At 41.7% G+C, this 16,994-nt stretch overlaps 1 protein-coding gene across 7 annotated transcripts in view; it reads left to right on the top strand.

Annotated features, from left to right (window-relative positions):
• Nucleotides 1-15,935, top strand: part of LOC125463953 (F-actin-uncapping protein LRRC16A-like) — a 397,615-nt gene extending 381,680 nt beyond the window's left edge. For all 7 annotated transcript variants that reach the window (XM_059653386.1, XM_059653380.1, XM_059653379.1 and 4 more), the window contains one exon: nucleotides 14,743-15,935. In XM_059653386.1, coding sequence (XP_059509369.1) covers nucleotides 14,743-14,951 — 209 coding nt within the window. In that variant the 3' untranslated portion in view covers nucleotides 14,952-15,935. The remainder of the gene's footprint in view (nucleotides 1-14,742) is intronic.
• The last annotated feature ends 1,059 nt before the right edge of the window (nucleotides 15,936-16,994 follow it).

Here is a 16,994-nt window from a genome sequence, read left to right as displayed (position 1 = left end):
TTGCCCTGGAGACTGTGTCTGAGTGAGCCTTGACTGTGTTGATGTGGACAGTGTTCATTTTGGAAGAGTGCATATGTACTTGGGGGTGGAGGGGCTGGAGTGTGTGAAGTGTATACATCACAGCCAAGGATTATCTGTTCTTCACTCTTAGCACTTCCTAGCAGATGGCTAGGTTTATTAGATAAAGGAAGAACTCTGTCTGCCTGCTGCTTAATTTGGAACACTTACAAGCCAACTGGCTCAACCAGGCATGGGAAAAAGACATTGGCATTCTGACTTGTGGAGTTCCAGTTGATGGACAAGGACTTAGTACAGAGAAGGGGAAAAGGGTCATCATTAAACCAGGAATTTTTTTTATTGGTTTCTGAAAAATGATATTGGAAAACTCGTTACAACACAATATTTAGCAACATAATAGAATGAACTTTCGCTTGGTAGGCTTAAATCTAAAACAGTAGTAAGAAACATTTTGTTCATGTAATCACAACTTCTCAAGACAACTTGTAAAATTTCCCTTATGATTAGTTCGAATCAAGAAACTGTGTCCCTTTTATTTGTTTTTAAATCAATATTGCTGTCTAAATTTAACAGCTGAAGATAGTATCCATTTGCTATCTTGCTCCAGCCTGTCCTAGGAATATACAACTTCACCCACTACCACACTTGGAATTAAGGAACTTGCATTTCTGCAGCAATTTTGACATTCTCATTTCTCGGAATACTTCATGCTGATTAATTTATTTTAATCATTATTTGTAGTTTTGTACACAAATGTAATCTCAATTTGTCTAGAGTAGGGTCACATGAACAGTAAAACCGATTAACGATCAGGATCCAGATCTTCTGAGTCGTGGCAATCATAGTAGGATAATCACCATAAACAGTTTTCCTAAAATGCGATTGTTGAATTCTTGTGACCTCATGCTACAGAAAGTCACATCATAGGGAAATCTCCATACCTGTACAGCAAAAAGTTTGTGTTATCCAAATAGCGTCTAGTATTCGTCAATCGCATTACAACCAATTCATGTAATTGAAACAAGTGTTATAGAAGAAATATTTGTACTCGAGATTCCACTTGCATTAACACCACTAACACCAGGCCCAGTTTTCCCCAAAAAGTGGAGCAGATCATCCTTCTCAGAATTCCAACGGATCATAGTAAAATTGAGAAGATGACAGAACCCATTCTGTTTATACTGTAATAACTTGCATGTAATAAGTGTAAACACCCAGTTTGAATTTTCATGAATGAATGACTTACAAAATGCATAGATAAGGCTGAAGGTCTGAATCTTATTCCCAGAGTTGAAATGTCAAATATTAGGGAGCGTGCATTTAAGGGGAGAGAAGGAAAGTCAAAGGAGATGTGGGGGGCAAAATTTTTAAAGAGGGTGGTAGGAGTCTGGAACGCCTGCCAGGGGTGGTGGTGGAAGCAGTTAAAGAACTTTTAGATAAACACATGAATATGGAAGAAATGGAGAGATATGGGCCAAGGGCAGGCAGAAGGGCTTAGTTTAATTAACGTCATGTTTGGCACAACATCATGGGCCAAAGTGCCCATTGCTGGACAGTTTTATTTTCTATGACTGTATGTAGATGGGTGAAGAGGCAGGTTGAGAAGAGTGGTTAGCATTGCTGGGTTAGGTGAGGCAGTATGAGGTTGAGGTGACCAATTGGGGAGATTAGTTGGCAGGACAGGAGAGTGTTGGTGGTTTGAGGAGGCACAAGGAAACCAGGCAGTACCAGAAGGCAGGCAGAGAGAGAGGGGAAATCGCGCACAGGCCACACAAGTCTCCACTCAAGACATTCCAGAGGTGGTTGGACAATCAGCCTCCACCCAACGTGACTCCACACCCCCCTCCCCAGATGTTCTCATAAGGGAGGTCCACTTGCATCTGGTAAGAAGTCCTCAACATTTCTGGCCACCCACACTCAAATGCCTTCCAGGATCGCCCAACCAAACTTACAAGTCCAACGGGCTCCACTGCTGAGCAAGCTCCCTCTGCCCCGGCTGCATAACTGTGAAGCACGCTAAAACAATCCAGGTGCACAGGAGAAGTTATCAGAATTTATTGAGTGCACTTTGGCATGGATGACAATATACTGTATTATTTGGCAAGTTCCCATAAATGACATAGTTTTGGTCTAGCATCTGGTTTGCCTTCTGTGTAGCCTGAATATAACTGCCAGACTGATGCTTAGCTTCTTAGCCATGCATGACGTACCATGGATCTGTGCCTGTGTTTAGAGTCTGCTGAAGCTTGTGGAAGTAAGGGAGCAAGCTGTAAACAGGGCAGTGGGTTTTGCTGACACCATTGCTCCTTGTCTTACAACATCCCCATTCTTTCCTTGGCTTCTGTGTCCAAAAGTGTGTGAATGAGTTGGTCAATGATATTTGAGGCAGCAGAGCAAACAGTGAGGCCTGTGCTGGTGATGTAGAACTGCCTGTGATTGGAGACTGTATAGGTGTGTTTGTTTGTAATGTTCTTTCCCTTTAAAGGCTTCACATTGGTGAGTCTTGCACTCCACTCACTGATAGGTTGAGTCAGTTTTCTTCAACAATATTCAAATAGCAAAAACTACTTACTCAGATAAATTGTCGATGTAAAGGCCAACAGAAATAATCAATTTTAACTAGAAATTGGAATCTCACAACCAAGTCCATTTTAAAAACAAACTTCAAAGCTAAAAATGAAGATAAACTTACTTGAAGAGTGTTCCAAAAGTTCACAAGAGATGTACTTCTGATGAGTTGTTCAATTTTAATGTTTGCCTTGTTAAACTAATAGTTAGGGATAAGAAATCAAGATGGCTATACAGTTGAGGTGCAGATCAACTATTTGTTCCCAAATGAGTTGATGTTCCCATGGCAATTGAACCTGTACAATGTTTCAAGAAGTGACTGTTTTGTAATGATTTATAAGGAGGTTATAGTGAAGTTAAGGCATGTTTTTCTATCTGGGATACATTATGTGCTTTTAATTTTTCAACTCTCTGTTGTAACTTATTTAGAGCTTTTGGACTCATCCAAATACTGAAGTAGAGACAACACATTTTGACAGATTGCATATAAAATTAGTTATCAGAGATTGCAATTTTTGACTTTAAATTGGTGTTGTTGCACCAAATTTGTTGTGCACCAGTGTTTTGTTTTTAAATAATTAATGCCACAAAGTGCACTCAGTACCTAATTTTGTGGCACAAATTAATTCAATTCTGCTTTATTTTTATGACTTAATTTTGGATTTCATTACATTAACAGAAGTTAATAGCGTATGATAAGGGATCCAACGAGGGAAAATAAATGGCTGACACCTAGAATGCTGCAGAACAGCAAAATTGCAATAATGAACTTTAGTACATCTCAATAAGAAGCAGTTGGCAAACAGTTACAGCCATCTAATAGTGATGAGTGTTGTGCTGAGTGTACTGATGTGGTATGTTGAGAGAAACCATGAAAGAAAGACCTTTTCAGATTAAATGTTGAAAATGATATAAAATGAGACAGCAAATCATAGCATTCACACCAAAAAAGATCTTGACATAATTTGTGGATCTCCAAAGGAGTATAAAAATAGACATAAATGAGTAATTAGAACTTACAAGTATAAAGCATGGCAGGAAACTAGCACAGTGAAACCAAGCACCGTGTTCTAATTTGGGTGGGACAGTCAATCCAAGGTCTAAAATCCTACCCATTCCTTCTCCTGTAGCTGTGGTGATTCAGCTGCAGCACCAACATTCATGTCCTTTGTCGATAAAAGATGCAGCTGTAGCTTACTACATGCATAATGATCCAGGAAACTCTGCATAGGCTATCGTAATATCACAGAAAATGATAGAATCCCTACAGTGTTGCAGCAGGCCATTTGGCCCATTGAGCTCACAACATCCTCTGAAGAGCTTGCCACCCAGACCCATCCCCCTACCCTATCCTTAACCCTGCATTTCCTAAGGCTAATCCACCTAGCCTGCATGTCCCTGGACACTGAGCAATTCAGCCTGGTCAATCCACTTAATCTGCACATCTTTGGACTGTGGGAAGAAACTGGAGCACCCAAGGAAACTCACGCAACATGGAGAGAATGTGCAAACTTCACACAGACGGTTGCCCAAGGGTGGAATCGAACCTGGGTCCCTGGCGCTGTGAGACAGCAGTGCAAACCACTGAACCTCCGTGCCACCCATATGAAATGAAAGAAAAAAATGAGACAGTTTGTTGTTTTATTCATGAAATTCAGAATCACAGAATTTTTATGGTTCAAAAGGAGGTCATTCAGCCTGCTGTGCTTATGCTGGCTCCCAGAGCATTTTGATTTTGTACCAATCTCCAGCTTTTTCCTTGTAACCTTGGGCATTGCTTTTATTTAAATATCTAAGCCCTCTTGAATGCATTAATTGAACCTGCTTCCGCTACACTTCCAGGCAGTAGCTTCCAGAGCAAAACTATTACTGCGCGACAAACAATTCTTGTGTTGCAGATTGTGTTTCTCCATTGGATTCCCATCTTGTGTGTGGTGCCCAGAACTGTGTGCAAGACTCCAGCTGATATCTAACCGGTATCCTCTACAAGTTCAGCATAACCTCCCTGCTCTGTATAGAAAATTTGTTAGACCACAGTTAAAATATCGTATGCAAGTTCTGTACGTATGTGTGTTAAAGAAATGTTACTGTACTGAAGAAGAGAAGAGAAACACCAGGATGTTGCCAGGGCTGCAGAATTTTGGTGATGAAGATAAAATGGACAGACTGGGTTTGTTTATCTTGCAGCAGAGAAGACTGAGAGGGAACATTATTGAGATGTATAAAGTTGAGGGGCATGGACAGGTTAGACAGAAAGTAACTTTTCTATATAGTTGAGGGATCAATGACCAGGGATTTAAAGTAAGGGGCAGGAAGTTTAGAGAAGATATAAGGAATTTTTTTTAACACAGCTCGTGGTGAGAGGCTAGAACTCTCACTGCCTGTACAGGTGGTAGAGGCAGAGAAGTTCATAACATGTAGGTATTTAGTTGTGCACTTGAGATGCCATGTCATACAAGACTGAGATAAGTGCCAAAATGGGATTAGGATAGTTAGGTGACTGATTTTGACTGGTGCTGACTCGATGGGCTTTTTTTTTGGTGCTGTAGACCTCTATGATACTGATTTTTTTGTAGTCTGTGTCTGTATTAATGAATCCTTAGATACCACATGCTTTATTACTGATCTGGCCTGTGACTTTTAATTAGTTATGCACATACCCCCAGGTCTCTCTGCTGCTGTAAATCCTTTAAAAGAGTACTGCTTGATTTATACTGTCTCTCCATGTTTTATGTGCCAAAGTAGATCACTGTTTTCCCACATTGATCCTTACCTATACCTATTTACTCAATCCATCAAGCTGCCACTGCACTGGTCTCCTCTGTTTCCAATTCTCCAAAGTTTTCTGTCACCTGCAAACTTGAAAATTGTCCCCTGCACACCAAGATCTAGGTCATTTATATAAATCAGGAAAAACAAGAATCACTATTCTGGCTACTGAGGAATTCTACTATAAATGTTCTTCGAACCTGAAAAATACTCATTCACTATTACTCCCTGTTTTCTGCCCTTCAGCCAGTGTTGTATCAAAGTTGCTAATCTTCCTTTTATTCCATACCAATACCTTTCCTCAACACATCTGTTGTGTGACACTGTATTGAATACTTTCTGGAGGTCCACATATATCACATCAACTGGCAAACCCTGCTCAATCCTCTTTCTTAACTCCTTTTAAAAAAAACTCCTTGTTAGACATAATTCTCCCTTAACAAATTAATGCTGACTCTTCCAAATTAACCCACATTGATTCCATTATACTATTAATTCCTAAGTAATTATTTCTCAAATTTTCTCCACAATGCAAATTTATCTGATCAGCCTGTAATTACTGGGCTTCTCTTTACAATCTTTTTTGGTTAAGAGTGTAATGTTTGCAGTTCTCCATTCCTTTGCATGACACTCGAACACAGAGAAGATTGAAAGATTATTGATAATTTCTCTATGACTTCTACTCTTGCTTCCATCAGTATCCTTGAATGCACTTTATCTGTTCCTGCCTCTTTATCAACGTTAAGGACTGACAGCTTATCCAATACTTTCTGTTTATCTGTTTTAGACCCTCAAATGACTGAGTTTCCTCCTTTACCAGCATGGTTGGGCAACATCTGCTATGTAGGTTAGGAGAAAGACAAAGTATTAAATTAATACCTCAACCATTCTTCTTGCCTCCATATGTAAATCCTTTATTGATGAGGTGCATAAAGAACACTTTGGGATATACCTTTGATAGCTGATTGATTGTCTTCTTCTATCATCCCCCTTTCCTTCTATTATTTACTTTTTTTAACCTCTTCTGAACCTCCTGTATTCAGTTGGGCTCACATTTGTATTTACTACTTGGCACATGTCATAAACACACTTTTCCTTCTTTATTATTTACCTCCTTTGCCATCCATGGAGCTCTGGATTAGTTTGGCCTGTCTTTCCCTTTTGAGGCAATAGAACTTGCTCGTGTCTGATCTGTCTGCTCTTTGAAGGTAATCAATTGCTCAACTATTTATTGGTCCGACCAAAGATTGATTCCAGGCTATTCACCCCGGCGTCATTCCAGTTCTTATGAAGTCACCTCCCTGCCAGCTGATTATTTCTATTCAGAACTCACCAATCTCATTTCCATTGTTATCCCAAACCTTATGATTAGGGGATCATTGTTCCCTAAATGTTCCCATACTGTCACTTGATCTACATGTCCCACCACATTCCCAAGAACCAAAATCTAGCAGTGCCTTCCTTCTTGTTGGATATTTATCTTTAAGAAATCCCCCTCAATGAAATCTAAGCATGCTTGTCCTTCACTACCTGTTACACTACCACTATCCCGTTTGCATTTGTGTAATTAAAATTCACAATTCATTCACTGGAAAACAGAAGCAAGTTCTGAAAATATACAACCGATCTTTCAGCATTTTAACAAAGAAAGGATCTAAGTTAGAATTCTATGTATCAATCCTTCATCAAGGAATTTCCATCAAAATAAATCTGTCCAAAATACTAAATAGTCATTTTTTGTTTCAGGGGCTTAGTGTTTTCATTATTTGCAGTTTTAAGTGGGTATGTGAATTGTTGTGATTGACATTATATATAATTTCATTATTCCCTGACTATGCATTACTGACCTATTATCTGCTTCAAATTCTTGCTCCATTATGTTTGTGGTAAGAGAATTGACTTCTGGTACAAACTTACCAGCACATTCTACCATTCATAAGAAGGAAGCATATAGCCTGGCATTTCAAAATCTCCCACTTTCTCAAGTGTATTGGACAGGAGGTGCAAAAATCTATGTTAGTGGAATGAGATGTTGACAGAAATATCTGAAGCTGCTGCCTTGCTCCACCTAGCATTTGCTTAAAGATGGCAATGATTTGGAAGCATTTGTCTGTTCCAGCCCTTCTGTTAAGTAATCAGTCTGTTGTAATTGTGAGCCTAAGGACAAAATGATCATCATTTTGAATTACAGACCCTCACTTTTTCTGGCTATTATAAACTATACATAACCCAATGGTTACAGAATTACCAGCTCTGGAATTTGGGCCCTAACACCACCCAATGTATATAATACTAAAATACAATACAATATTATACAGCACAGCAACAGGCCCTTCAGTCTGTGCCAATTCCCAGTCCTTATTTAGACGCACTACTTATTGCCCATGCACAGTACCTCTCCCTTTGTTGCCTCACGTTTGTGTGTCTATCAAGGTATGCTGCTTCTGCCACCTCTGCTGGCAGTCTATTCCAGGTACTCACCATCCTAAACTTGCCCCCTCACTTTGAACCTGTGCCCTCTTGTAGTTGACCTTTCCACCCTGAGAAAAAGTTTGTGCCCTCTTGTAGTTGACCTTTCCACCCTGAGAAAAAGTCTTGACTATTCACCCTATCTATGCCCCTCATAATTTTGTAGACTTCTATCAGGCCACCCTTGGCCTCTGTGTTTCCAATGGAAAAAACCAAGTTTATCCGACCTCTCCTCAAAACTAAAACCCTCCTGACCAGGCACCATCAAAGAACAAAGAAAATTACAGCACAGGAACAGGCCTTTCGGCCCTCCAAGCCTACACTGATCCAGATCCTCTACCTAAACCTGTTGCCTATTTTCCAAGGATCTATATCCCTCTGGTCCCTGTCTAGTTACATCTTAAATGAAGCTTTCATGCCTGCCTGTACCACCTCCACTGGCAACACGTTCCAGGCACCCACCACCCTCTGCGTTACAAACTTTCCACGCATATCTCCCTTAAACTTTTCCGCTCTCCCCTTGGAATCGTGACCCCTAGTAATAACGTCCTGGTAAACCCTCAGTGACCTCTCCAAAACATCTACATCCTTATAGTAGTGCGGTGACCGGAACTGCATGCAATATTCCAAATGTGGTCTAACTAAAGTTTTGTACAACTAACATAACTTGTCAACTTTTATATTCAATACCCCAGCCAATGAAGGCAATTGTGCTATATGCTATTTTGACCATGTTATCCATCTGTGTTGCCACTTTCAGGGATCTGTGGACCTGTATGCCCAAATCCCTCTGTATGTCAATGCCCCTAAGGATTCTGCCATTTACTGTATAATTTGCACATGAATTTGATTTTCCAAAATGCACTACCTTGTATTTGTCCAGATTAAATTTGTTCGACCATTTCTTTGCTCATATCTGCAATCTATCCATATCCCACTGTATCCTTTGACAATCCTTTTCGATATCTACAGCTCTCCAATTTTTGTGTCATCCACTAACTTATTGATCAGACCCACCTACATTTTCCTCCATATATTTTGTATTTAATACAAACAATGAAGGCCCCGGCATTGATCCAAGCGGAACACCACTAGTTACAGATCTCCATTCTGAAAAGCACCCTTCCACCACTACACTCTCTTCTATGATCCCAAGCCAATTTTGTATCCATCTAGCCAGCTCGCCCTGGATTCCATAAGATTCTATCTCTGTACCAGTTTGCCATGATATATTTAACAGAAGCCCTACTGAAGCCCATTTAGGCAACAAACGTATTGCTAACAAGTCCATTCACTTCCAAATGTAAAAAAAATCCTGTCTCCCAATATTTTCTCCAGTAGTTTCCCTCCTTAAATAAAGGAACTACTTTCGCCATTCTGCAGTCCTCGAGAACCTTCCCTGAAGCCAAAAAGGATGCAAAGATATCTGTTATGGCCCCAGCTATTTCTTCCCTTACCACTCTCAATATCCTGGGATAGATGTCATCTGGCCCTGGGGATTTGTCTAACTTAATATATTTAAAGATGCCCAATACTTCCTCCTTTATTATGTTGACCAGCTTGAAAGTATTCACACACCTTTCCCTAACCTTAACATCCCTCACATCCTTCTCTTTGGTGAATACCAATGTAAGATACTCACTAAGGATCTCACCCATTTCCTCTGGCTCCACGTATAACCTCCCTCCTTTATCCTTGAGTGGGCCTACTCTTCCCCTAGTTACCATCTTGCTCCTAATATATGTACAAAATGCCTTTGGCTTTTCTAACCCTGCTGGCTAAGGACATTTCTTAGCCCCTTTTAGTCATCCTACTTCCCTGTTTGAACTCTTTTCCTCCTTTCTCTGTATCATTCAAGGATCTTGTCTGTTTTTAGTTGCCTAAAATTTAAGTATGCTTCCTTGTTTTTTGACTAAGCTGATAATTTCTCTTGTCATTCAGGCTTCCAACATCCTGCCATCCTGTCCTTCATTTTCACAGAAACATGCCGGTTCTTTTTCCAATCGACTGATCTTTAAAAGACCCCCTACATTCTCCGATTCTTGCCTAATTCAGCTATTGTTGGCCTTCATCTGTGGCCCACTCTTCTTGTTATCCATAAGTATCCAAAAATTTATTAAGTTATGGTCATTGTTCCCAAAGGCAACACCCCCCCTCCCCCACCCCCGAAACTTAGATCGCTTGGCTGGGCTCACTTCCCAATACCATGTATAGTATGGCCCCCCCTCCCTCATTGGACTATCCAAATACTGTTTCAAAAAAACCCTCCTGGACACACCTAACAAATTGCTCCCCATCTGGCACTAACGGAGTCCCTTTCAATTTGGGAGATGTTAAGATCACCCACCACAACAAACTTGTTGTTTCCCCATTTTTCCAGAATCTGAATACAAATGTTTTTTCCTATCTCCTGCACATCTATCCCCTTTCTCCAGGGTGTCCTTCCTCAACACAGTTGTGACATGCTCCCCAACTGGTAATACAGCTTCCCCCACTACTTTTATTTCCTCCTCTGCCTCATCTAAAATATTGACATCTCAATGTTAAGCTGCCAATCCTGTACCACTTTTAACCATGTTTCTGTAATAGCAACAACAACATAATTGCATGCTTTAATCCAGGCTCTAAATATATCCATCTTACCTGTTATACTTGCATTGTCTCCAGTTCCACTGAGTTCAGCAGTCTGTCCTCAACTGCTGTTCCACTTAGCTATATTTGCCTTAGACTCGAGCTCTTCACTAGTGTCTGTACTTACTGACCTGCTGCTCTGGTTCCCATTCCCCTACCACATTGGTTTAAACCTTTCTGAGTAGCACTGTCAAAACTCCCTGCCAGGATATTGGTGACTCTCCAGTTTGGCTCCAACCTGTCCTTCTTGTAAGGTCCCACATTCCCTGGAAGACATCTCAGTGATCGACATAGCTGAAACCCTCCCACCTTTTAGAGCAGCTCTTTAGCCATGTGTTCAATCGTATTCTATCTCTATTCCCACCGTCAGTAGCATATGGCGTGGAGTGTAATCTTGAGATTACCTGAGAGGTCCTGATTTTTAGTTTATATCCAACTCCCTGAATTGTTGTTTTAGCACCTAGTCACGCTACCTGTCTTCGTCATTTGTGCCAATATGGACAATGACTTCTGTCTATTTACCTTCCCATTTCAGGATGCCCTGTACCCGGTCAGAGATATCAATGATTCTAGCACCAGCGAGGCAACATCCTATTCTGGAGTCGCTCTCAGGGCCACAGAATCACCAATCCATGCCCCTGTCTATTGAATCCCTGATTACTATTGATTTACTATGTTTTGCACCTCGCCTCTGTAAAGCAGAGCTAGTCATGGTCCTACTGCTCTGCCTGTTGCTGCTGTCACCTGATGGGACAACCTCCAATCAGTATTCCACCATCAATGTCGACAATGTCCCTTCTGCTTCTATCCTGTACATACACCCACTCCCTAGGCAGTCTCCACCCCAACTCCCAGCTCCACCTGTACACCTAGCCTTGCAAGGTCTTCACCATCCCCCCCAGATTTCCCTAGACAACCAGTCAGTCCTCAGCACAGGACTTATTTTGATTTCCCTGTGTGCACACACCAAAGCATTCTGTCCATGTCTGAATGTTGAACTCTTTCCTCAGCCTCCATGCCTATTTATTTGATCATGAGACTAACCCACTCTCTACAGACACTTTTCTCCAACATCTAACAAACCCCATCGTTTTGGACACCACCCCAAGGCCTCCTAACCTCCATCCATAATCTTATCACGTCAAGTGACCTCCAACCTCATTATTCCCCAGCCCCACACTGCCTGTTTCTATCTCCTTCCCAAAATCCACAAACTCAACTGCTTCATTGTCTCTGCCTGCTCCTGCCCCGCTGAACTTATCTCCACTTACCTCCGCTGTACTTCCCCCGCCCAGGTCCGGGCACACTCCTCCTACATTCAGGACACTACCCACGTCTTCTAAGTCCTCCAAGACTTTCAATTATCCCAGCCCCCAAAACCTCATCTTCACTATGGACATCCAACCCCTGCACACTTGTATCCCCCATGCAGATGACCTAAAAGCCCTTTGTTCCCTCTCTCGCAGACCCATCCAGTCCCCCCTCCACCAACACCCTCATCCACTTAACAGAACTTGTCCCTACCCTCAACAACTTTTCCTTTAACTCCTCACACTTCCTACAGATTAAGTTCATGGACACCCGCATGGATCCAAGCTTCGTAGGATACGTGGAACAGTCCCTTTGCCTCAGTTACACTGGCACTATTCCCCACCTCTTCCTCCTCCCCTTCTACATTGATGACTGTATTGGCACTGCCTCATGCTCCTATGAGGAGCTTGAACATTTCATCAACTTTGCTAACACCTTTCACCCCAACCTCAAATTCACTTGGATCATCTCCGATACCTTCCTCCCCTTCCTGGACCTCTCCCTCTCCATCTCTGGTAACTGTCTCAGCATCGACACCTATTTCAAATCCACCAACTCCCATAGCTACCTGAACTACACCTGCTGTCACCCACTGCCCTGCAAGAATGCAATCCCTTACTCCCAATTCCTCCACCTCCACTGCATCTGCTCCTAAGTTGGTGCGTTCCATACCAGACATCCCTTATGTCCTCCTACTTCAAGGACCATAACCCCGCGTCCCCCTCCCCCAGTTGATCCAGATGCTGTCAACCACATCTCTTGCATTTCCTGCACCACTGCTGCCCCAACAAAAATAAAGACAGAATTCCCCCGTCCTCACATATCACCCCACCAACCTCTGCATCCAATGTATCATTCTCCGCCAGTTCTACCACCTGCAATTGGACACCATCGCTGAAGACAGTTTCCCTCCCCACCCTTATCTGCCTTTCGTGGGGACCACTCACTCCATGACTCCCTCATCCAGTCCACACTCCCTGCCTATCCCAATGCACCTGGCACCTTTCCCTGCAACCACTGGAAGTGCTACATCCACTCCTACACCTTCAACCCCCCTCACCTCCATTAAAAGCCCAAGACAAACTTTCCAAATCCGACAGGGGTTCACTTGTACCACTTCCAACCTGGTCTATTGTATTCGTTGCCCTAATTGGTCTCCTCTATATCGAAGAGCCCAAGGGCACACTTGGTGACTGATTCACAGAGCATCTGTGCTCTGTACACAATAATCAACACCACCTTCTGGTTGCCAACCATTTTAACTCTCCCTCCCATTCCCTTACTGACATGTCCAACCTGGGCCATCTCCAGTGCCACAATGATGTCATGCACAAACTGGAGGAACAACACCTTCTATCCACCTTGGGAGCCTACAACCCAATGGCCTGAATGTAGAATTTACTAGTTTCAAAATCTCCCCACCTCTGGCCTTGTCTCAAGTCCAATCCTCCCTCTCATCCCCACCTCCTTGACCTGACACAACCAGTCCATCTTCTCATCCACCTATTCCTCTTCTCCCCCCCCACCCCCACTTCCCACTGGCCAATCCCCACAAACCCCTACCTGCATCCACCTATCGCCATCCTATCTACCTACCCCAGCCCCACCCCTTCTCCCTCAATTTATTTCCCAGTCCCTTCCCCCTTCCCAGTCCTGATGAAGAGCCCTGATCCAAACAGCAACTTCCTTGCTCCTCTGATGCTGCCTGACCCTCTGTGTTCCTCCAGTTCCACACTGTATTGACTCTGACTTCCAGCATCTGCAATTCTTGCTGTCTCCAAAACAGAACACTTGTTTGACATGGGGACAGCTGCAGGGCACTCCTGCACCAACAGCCCGCCCCTTCTAGTGGTCACCCATCTATCTCCCTGTCCCTTACATGTGAACCTGTTTCTGTAACTTCTGTCTGTGACGGTCTCCATCATTTCTGTGTTCCTTGATGTCTCAAATTCCACCTAAGCCAATCTGTCTGGTGAGCAGCTGAAGCTGGGTACACTTCCTTTTGATATAATTATCAGGGATGCTCTCAGTGTCCATGCCTGACCAAATCTTGCAAGTGGAACACAAAACCCCACCAACTGACACAACTAGCTCTTTAATGACTGTTAGTTTACAAGTTAAATTTTAATTAACTACCTGAAAATTACAGTTATTACTTTCTGACGTAGCCCCCTACAACCTCCTATCTGAACTCCCTGTACTAACTAGAAGATGAATTAACTGTATGAACCCTTTGGAAGGATAGATGCATTTTACCCAGTAATGCAGTGAGCTTCCTTCACTTGCAGCGCCAACAGAATGAACAGATTAACGCAAACTAGCACCTGACCAGCACTGAGTAATCAGAAACTGTGCTGTCTTTTCACATGCTCTGGTCTTCATCTCAGCCTGTTCTTTATTTCTTGTCCCAATCCCACTCTTTCTCGAGCATATATTCCAACATTTTCCTAGCTACAGTTAGTTCTGAAGAAGGACCATAGATCCAAAATGTTAACTCTGTTTTCCCCCCACAGATGCTGCCTGACATGCTGAGATTTTCAACAAGTTCTTATTTTATTAATGAATTTTGGCTGTAAGCTCTTCAAATGAGCAATAGTTTTGTTTAGTTTGTATCTGGAGAAATGTGCTGGTATTTGTATCAAGCTGATTCGCATTCCAAGTATGCTGTACAAATTTCTAAGTTTGAATTCTGGCCTGCTGGATTGAACTGGTCGAATTTTCAGCACTTCACATTCAGCCACTGAAGTGTTTTAGTTTTCCCATTGCATAACGGGACAAGTATTACAAAACTTAAGTTGCTTTAGAACTAGGCTTGGTAACAATCTTAGTCATTCAAAGCTTCAATGTAAAATTAAAATTTCTGAACATGTTCTCATGTACTAATTGTAATTCCATGTACTTGTTTTGTCATCTATATTGTCTTTTGATGTGCTTCACAGAAATATTTTCTTCTTTATCCTTGTTAAAATTTACCAGTGCGCCAAAGTTCTGTGTCAGAAACAAGTTCCAGGAAAAGCCCACGCTCTGATGATGGCAAACCAGGCCAGTTTTCAGAAGATCAAGAATTGCAAGGAAAGGAAAAGATGTCCAAGAGAGAGCGGCAGCATTCAAAAGTGGAGGGAAAAAACGGCAGCAAGTCCAGTGATTCTGGAGAGGAAGGAGACAAAGACTACATACTTGTATAGAGGTTTTTGGATTAGGTGGTTGCGCAGCACAAGAGCACACAGTGATACAAGTAATCAGGGTGTAAAGATGATCTGAGATGTTTCTATTCACCAGCTAGCCATCTAATTAAAAATTATTAAAATTGGAAAATTCCTGCTTCAAAAACAATCTTTTTTTCTTATAAAAGAAAAGCTTGGTTCTTTAAAAGATTTGTTTGTTTATTACATTTATTTGCTGCATGCACAGTATTTTGCTCTTATCCCTGTGATTCCTGTCTTTTCTTTCTCCATTCTTCCCTGCTTCCCACCTCTGACAAATGGACATTTTTTTAATATTTATAATTTTGCAACCATGCCTGCGAATGTTGGCAATTTTTCTCATATACCTGAATTCTGTTAAACTGCTGCCATGAGAATACATGCCTTGTACAAAGACATTGTAAACCAAGCAACCAAACTGGAAACTTTTTAAGGTCAGCTTCTGTACAATGAACAGCAAGCTTACAGATGTACTGCTGTGTGCTTATTTGTGTGTCAGATGTGCACGCAAGATATAATCCTGTATGCAATTGAGTAAAATAACAATACTAACTGAGCACAGTAAAGGAATAAATTTGTGTAATTTATTATAAATAAAAATGAAGCTTGGATAAATGTTTGTAGTCATCTAACAAGGCATATTTTGGCCTCCAGGTGTACAGATATTCCATTTCAGATTATTAAATCTTTTTTCACAAACATTGCCATAAGCACAATGAGCAAGAACATGTGGGGATGGTGGGTCCATCATGAGGGGTGTAACTTTTAGCAGTTTCATGCTAATGGACTGTTGGAACTGGGAAGTTTATTTTTTGTTAATCATTAGGCTAACTGATGATCTGTTTACCTACCTGCTTTTACATCTGAAGTGATTTAATCATTATACCTTCCAGTGGTGCATAATGCTCACTGTAAGTTAGTTCCAGTGTAGAGGGGATTTCTTCCTGTATATATTTGTACCAATAAAGAGAATGATTCTACCGTTTTGTTATCATTTCTTGAATACACTGTTGGAGTTCATCATTGCATGCTGCATTAGCTTTGGCTTTGTATTGGAAAGGTGGTGATTATGGACATAGATTTCAATCATAATAAACAAAATGCAATCAGGGAATTGAACAAGAAGCCACAAGATGATATCTGTTCACTTTGAGATTAATGTTGAAACTACTTGTAAATAATCTGTTGTATGTTTTCCTTCATGCGCATTGTGGTTCAAGATAATTTTTCACCATTGCACTTGTAATTTTGCATTTTGTGTCATCTAAAACCAACATCTCTACAACATTTGCTTTTGTAGACTGTGGATTCAAAGGCTAGAAATGATTCTAGTTGAGGTAAAATGAAATTGGAATTTACTCATTCACTTAAGCAGATAACTTGCACAAAAGGCCACTGATACCATAGCCAGAAGTAAATCAAAATTGTTATTAAAAGGTTTTTAGATGAAGAAAGTTAGACTCTCATATTTCAAGAGAATTGAAATTTGCAACACAAGTAGAGACTTTTTTTTCTGTCTCTATGTTGGTTTATTTGGTTCCATTGCAACAGAAGAGATTTAGAAATAAGTTGTGTTTAAGTAGCATGCTTTAGATTAGATTAGATTCCCTACAGTGTGGGAACACGCCCTTTGGCCCAACAAGTCCACACCACCTCTTGCAGCATCCCACCCAGACCCATCCCCCTATAACCCCACACCCCTGAACTCTATGGGCAATTTAGCATGGCAGATCCACCTAGCCTGCACATCTTTGGACAGTGGGAGGAAACTGGAGCACCTGGAGAAAACGCATGCAGACACGGGGAGAATGTGCAAACTCCGCACAAACAGTTGCCCGAGGCTGGGATTGAACCCAGGTCCCTGGTACTGTGAGGGTGCAGTGCTAACCAGTGACCCACTGTGCTGCCCCAAAAGTGGAATTAAAATACTCAACAAAGATAATACCATTCAGGACAAAAATGCTTTGCTTGGTTGGCACTTCGGCCACCATCCCCTCCACTTCAGAATCAGAAAAACAGCAATGT

The sequence above is a fragment of the Stegostoma tigrinum genome, chromosome 2, assembly GCF_030684315.1.
Source record: "Stegostoma tigrinum isolate sSteTig4 chromosome 2, sSteTig4.hap1, whole genome shotgun sequence".
NCBI classification, from domain to species: Eukaryota; Metazoa; Chordata; class Chondrichthyes; order Orectolobiformes; family Stegostomatidae; genus Stegostoma; species Stegostoma tigrinum.
The sequence above is the reverse complement of the archived record's forward strand: the minus strand, read 5'-3'. Positions and strand labels throughout refer to the sequence as shown.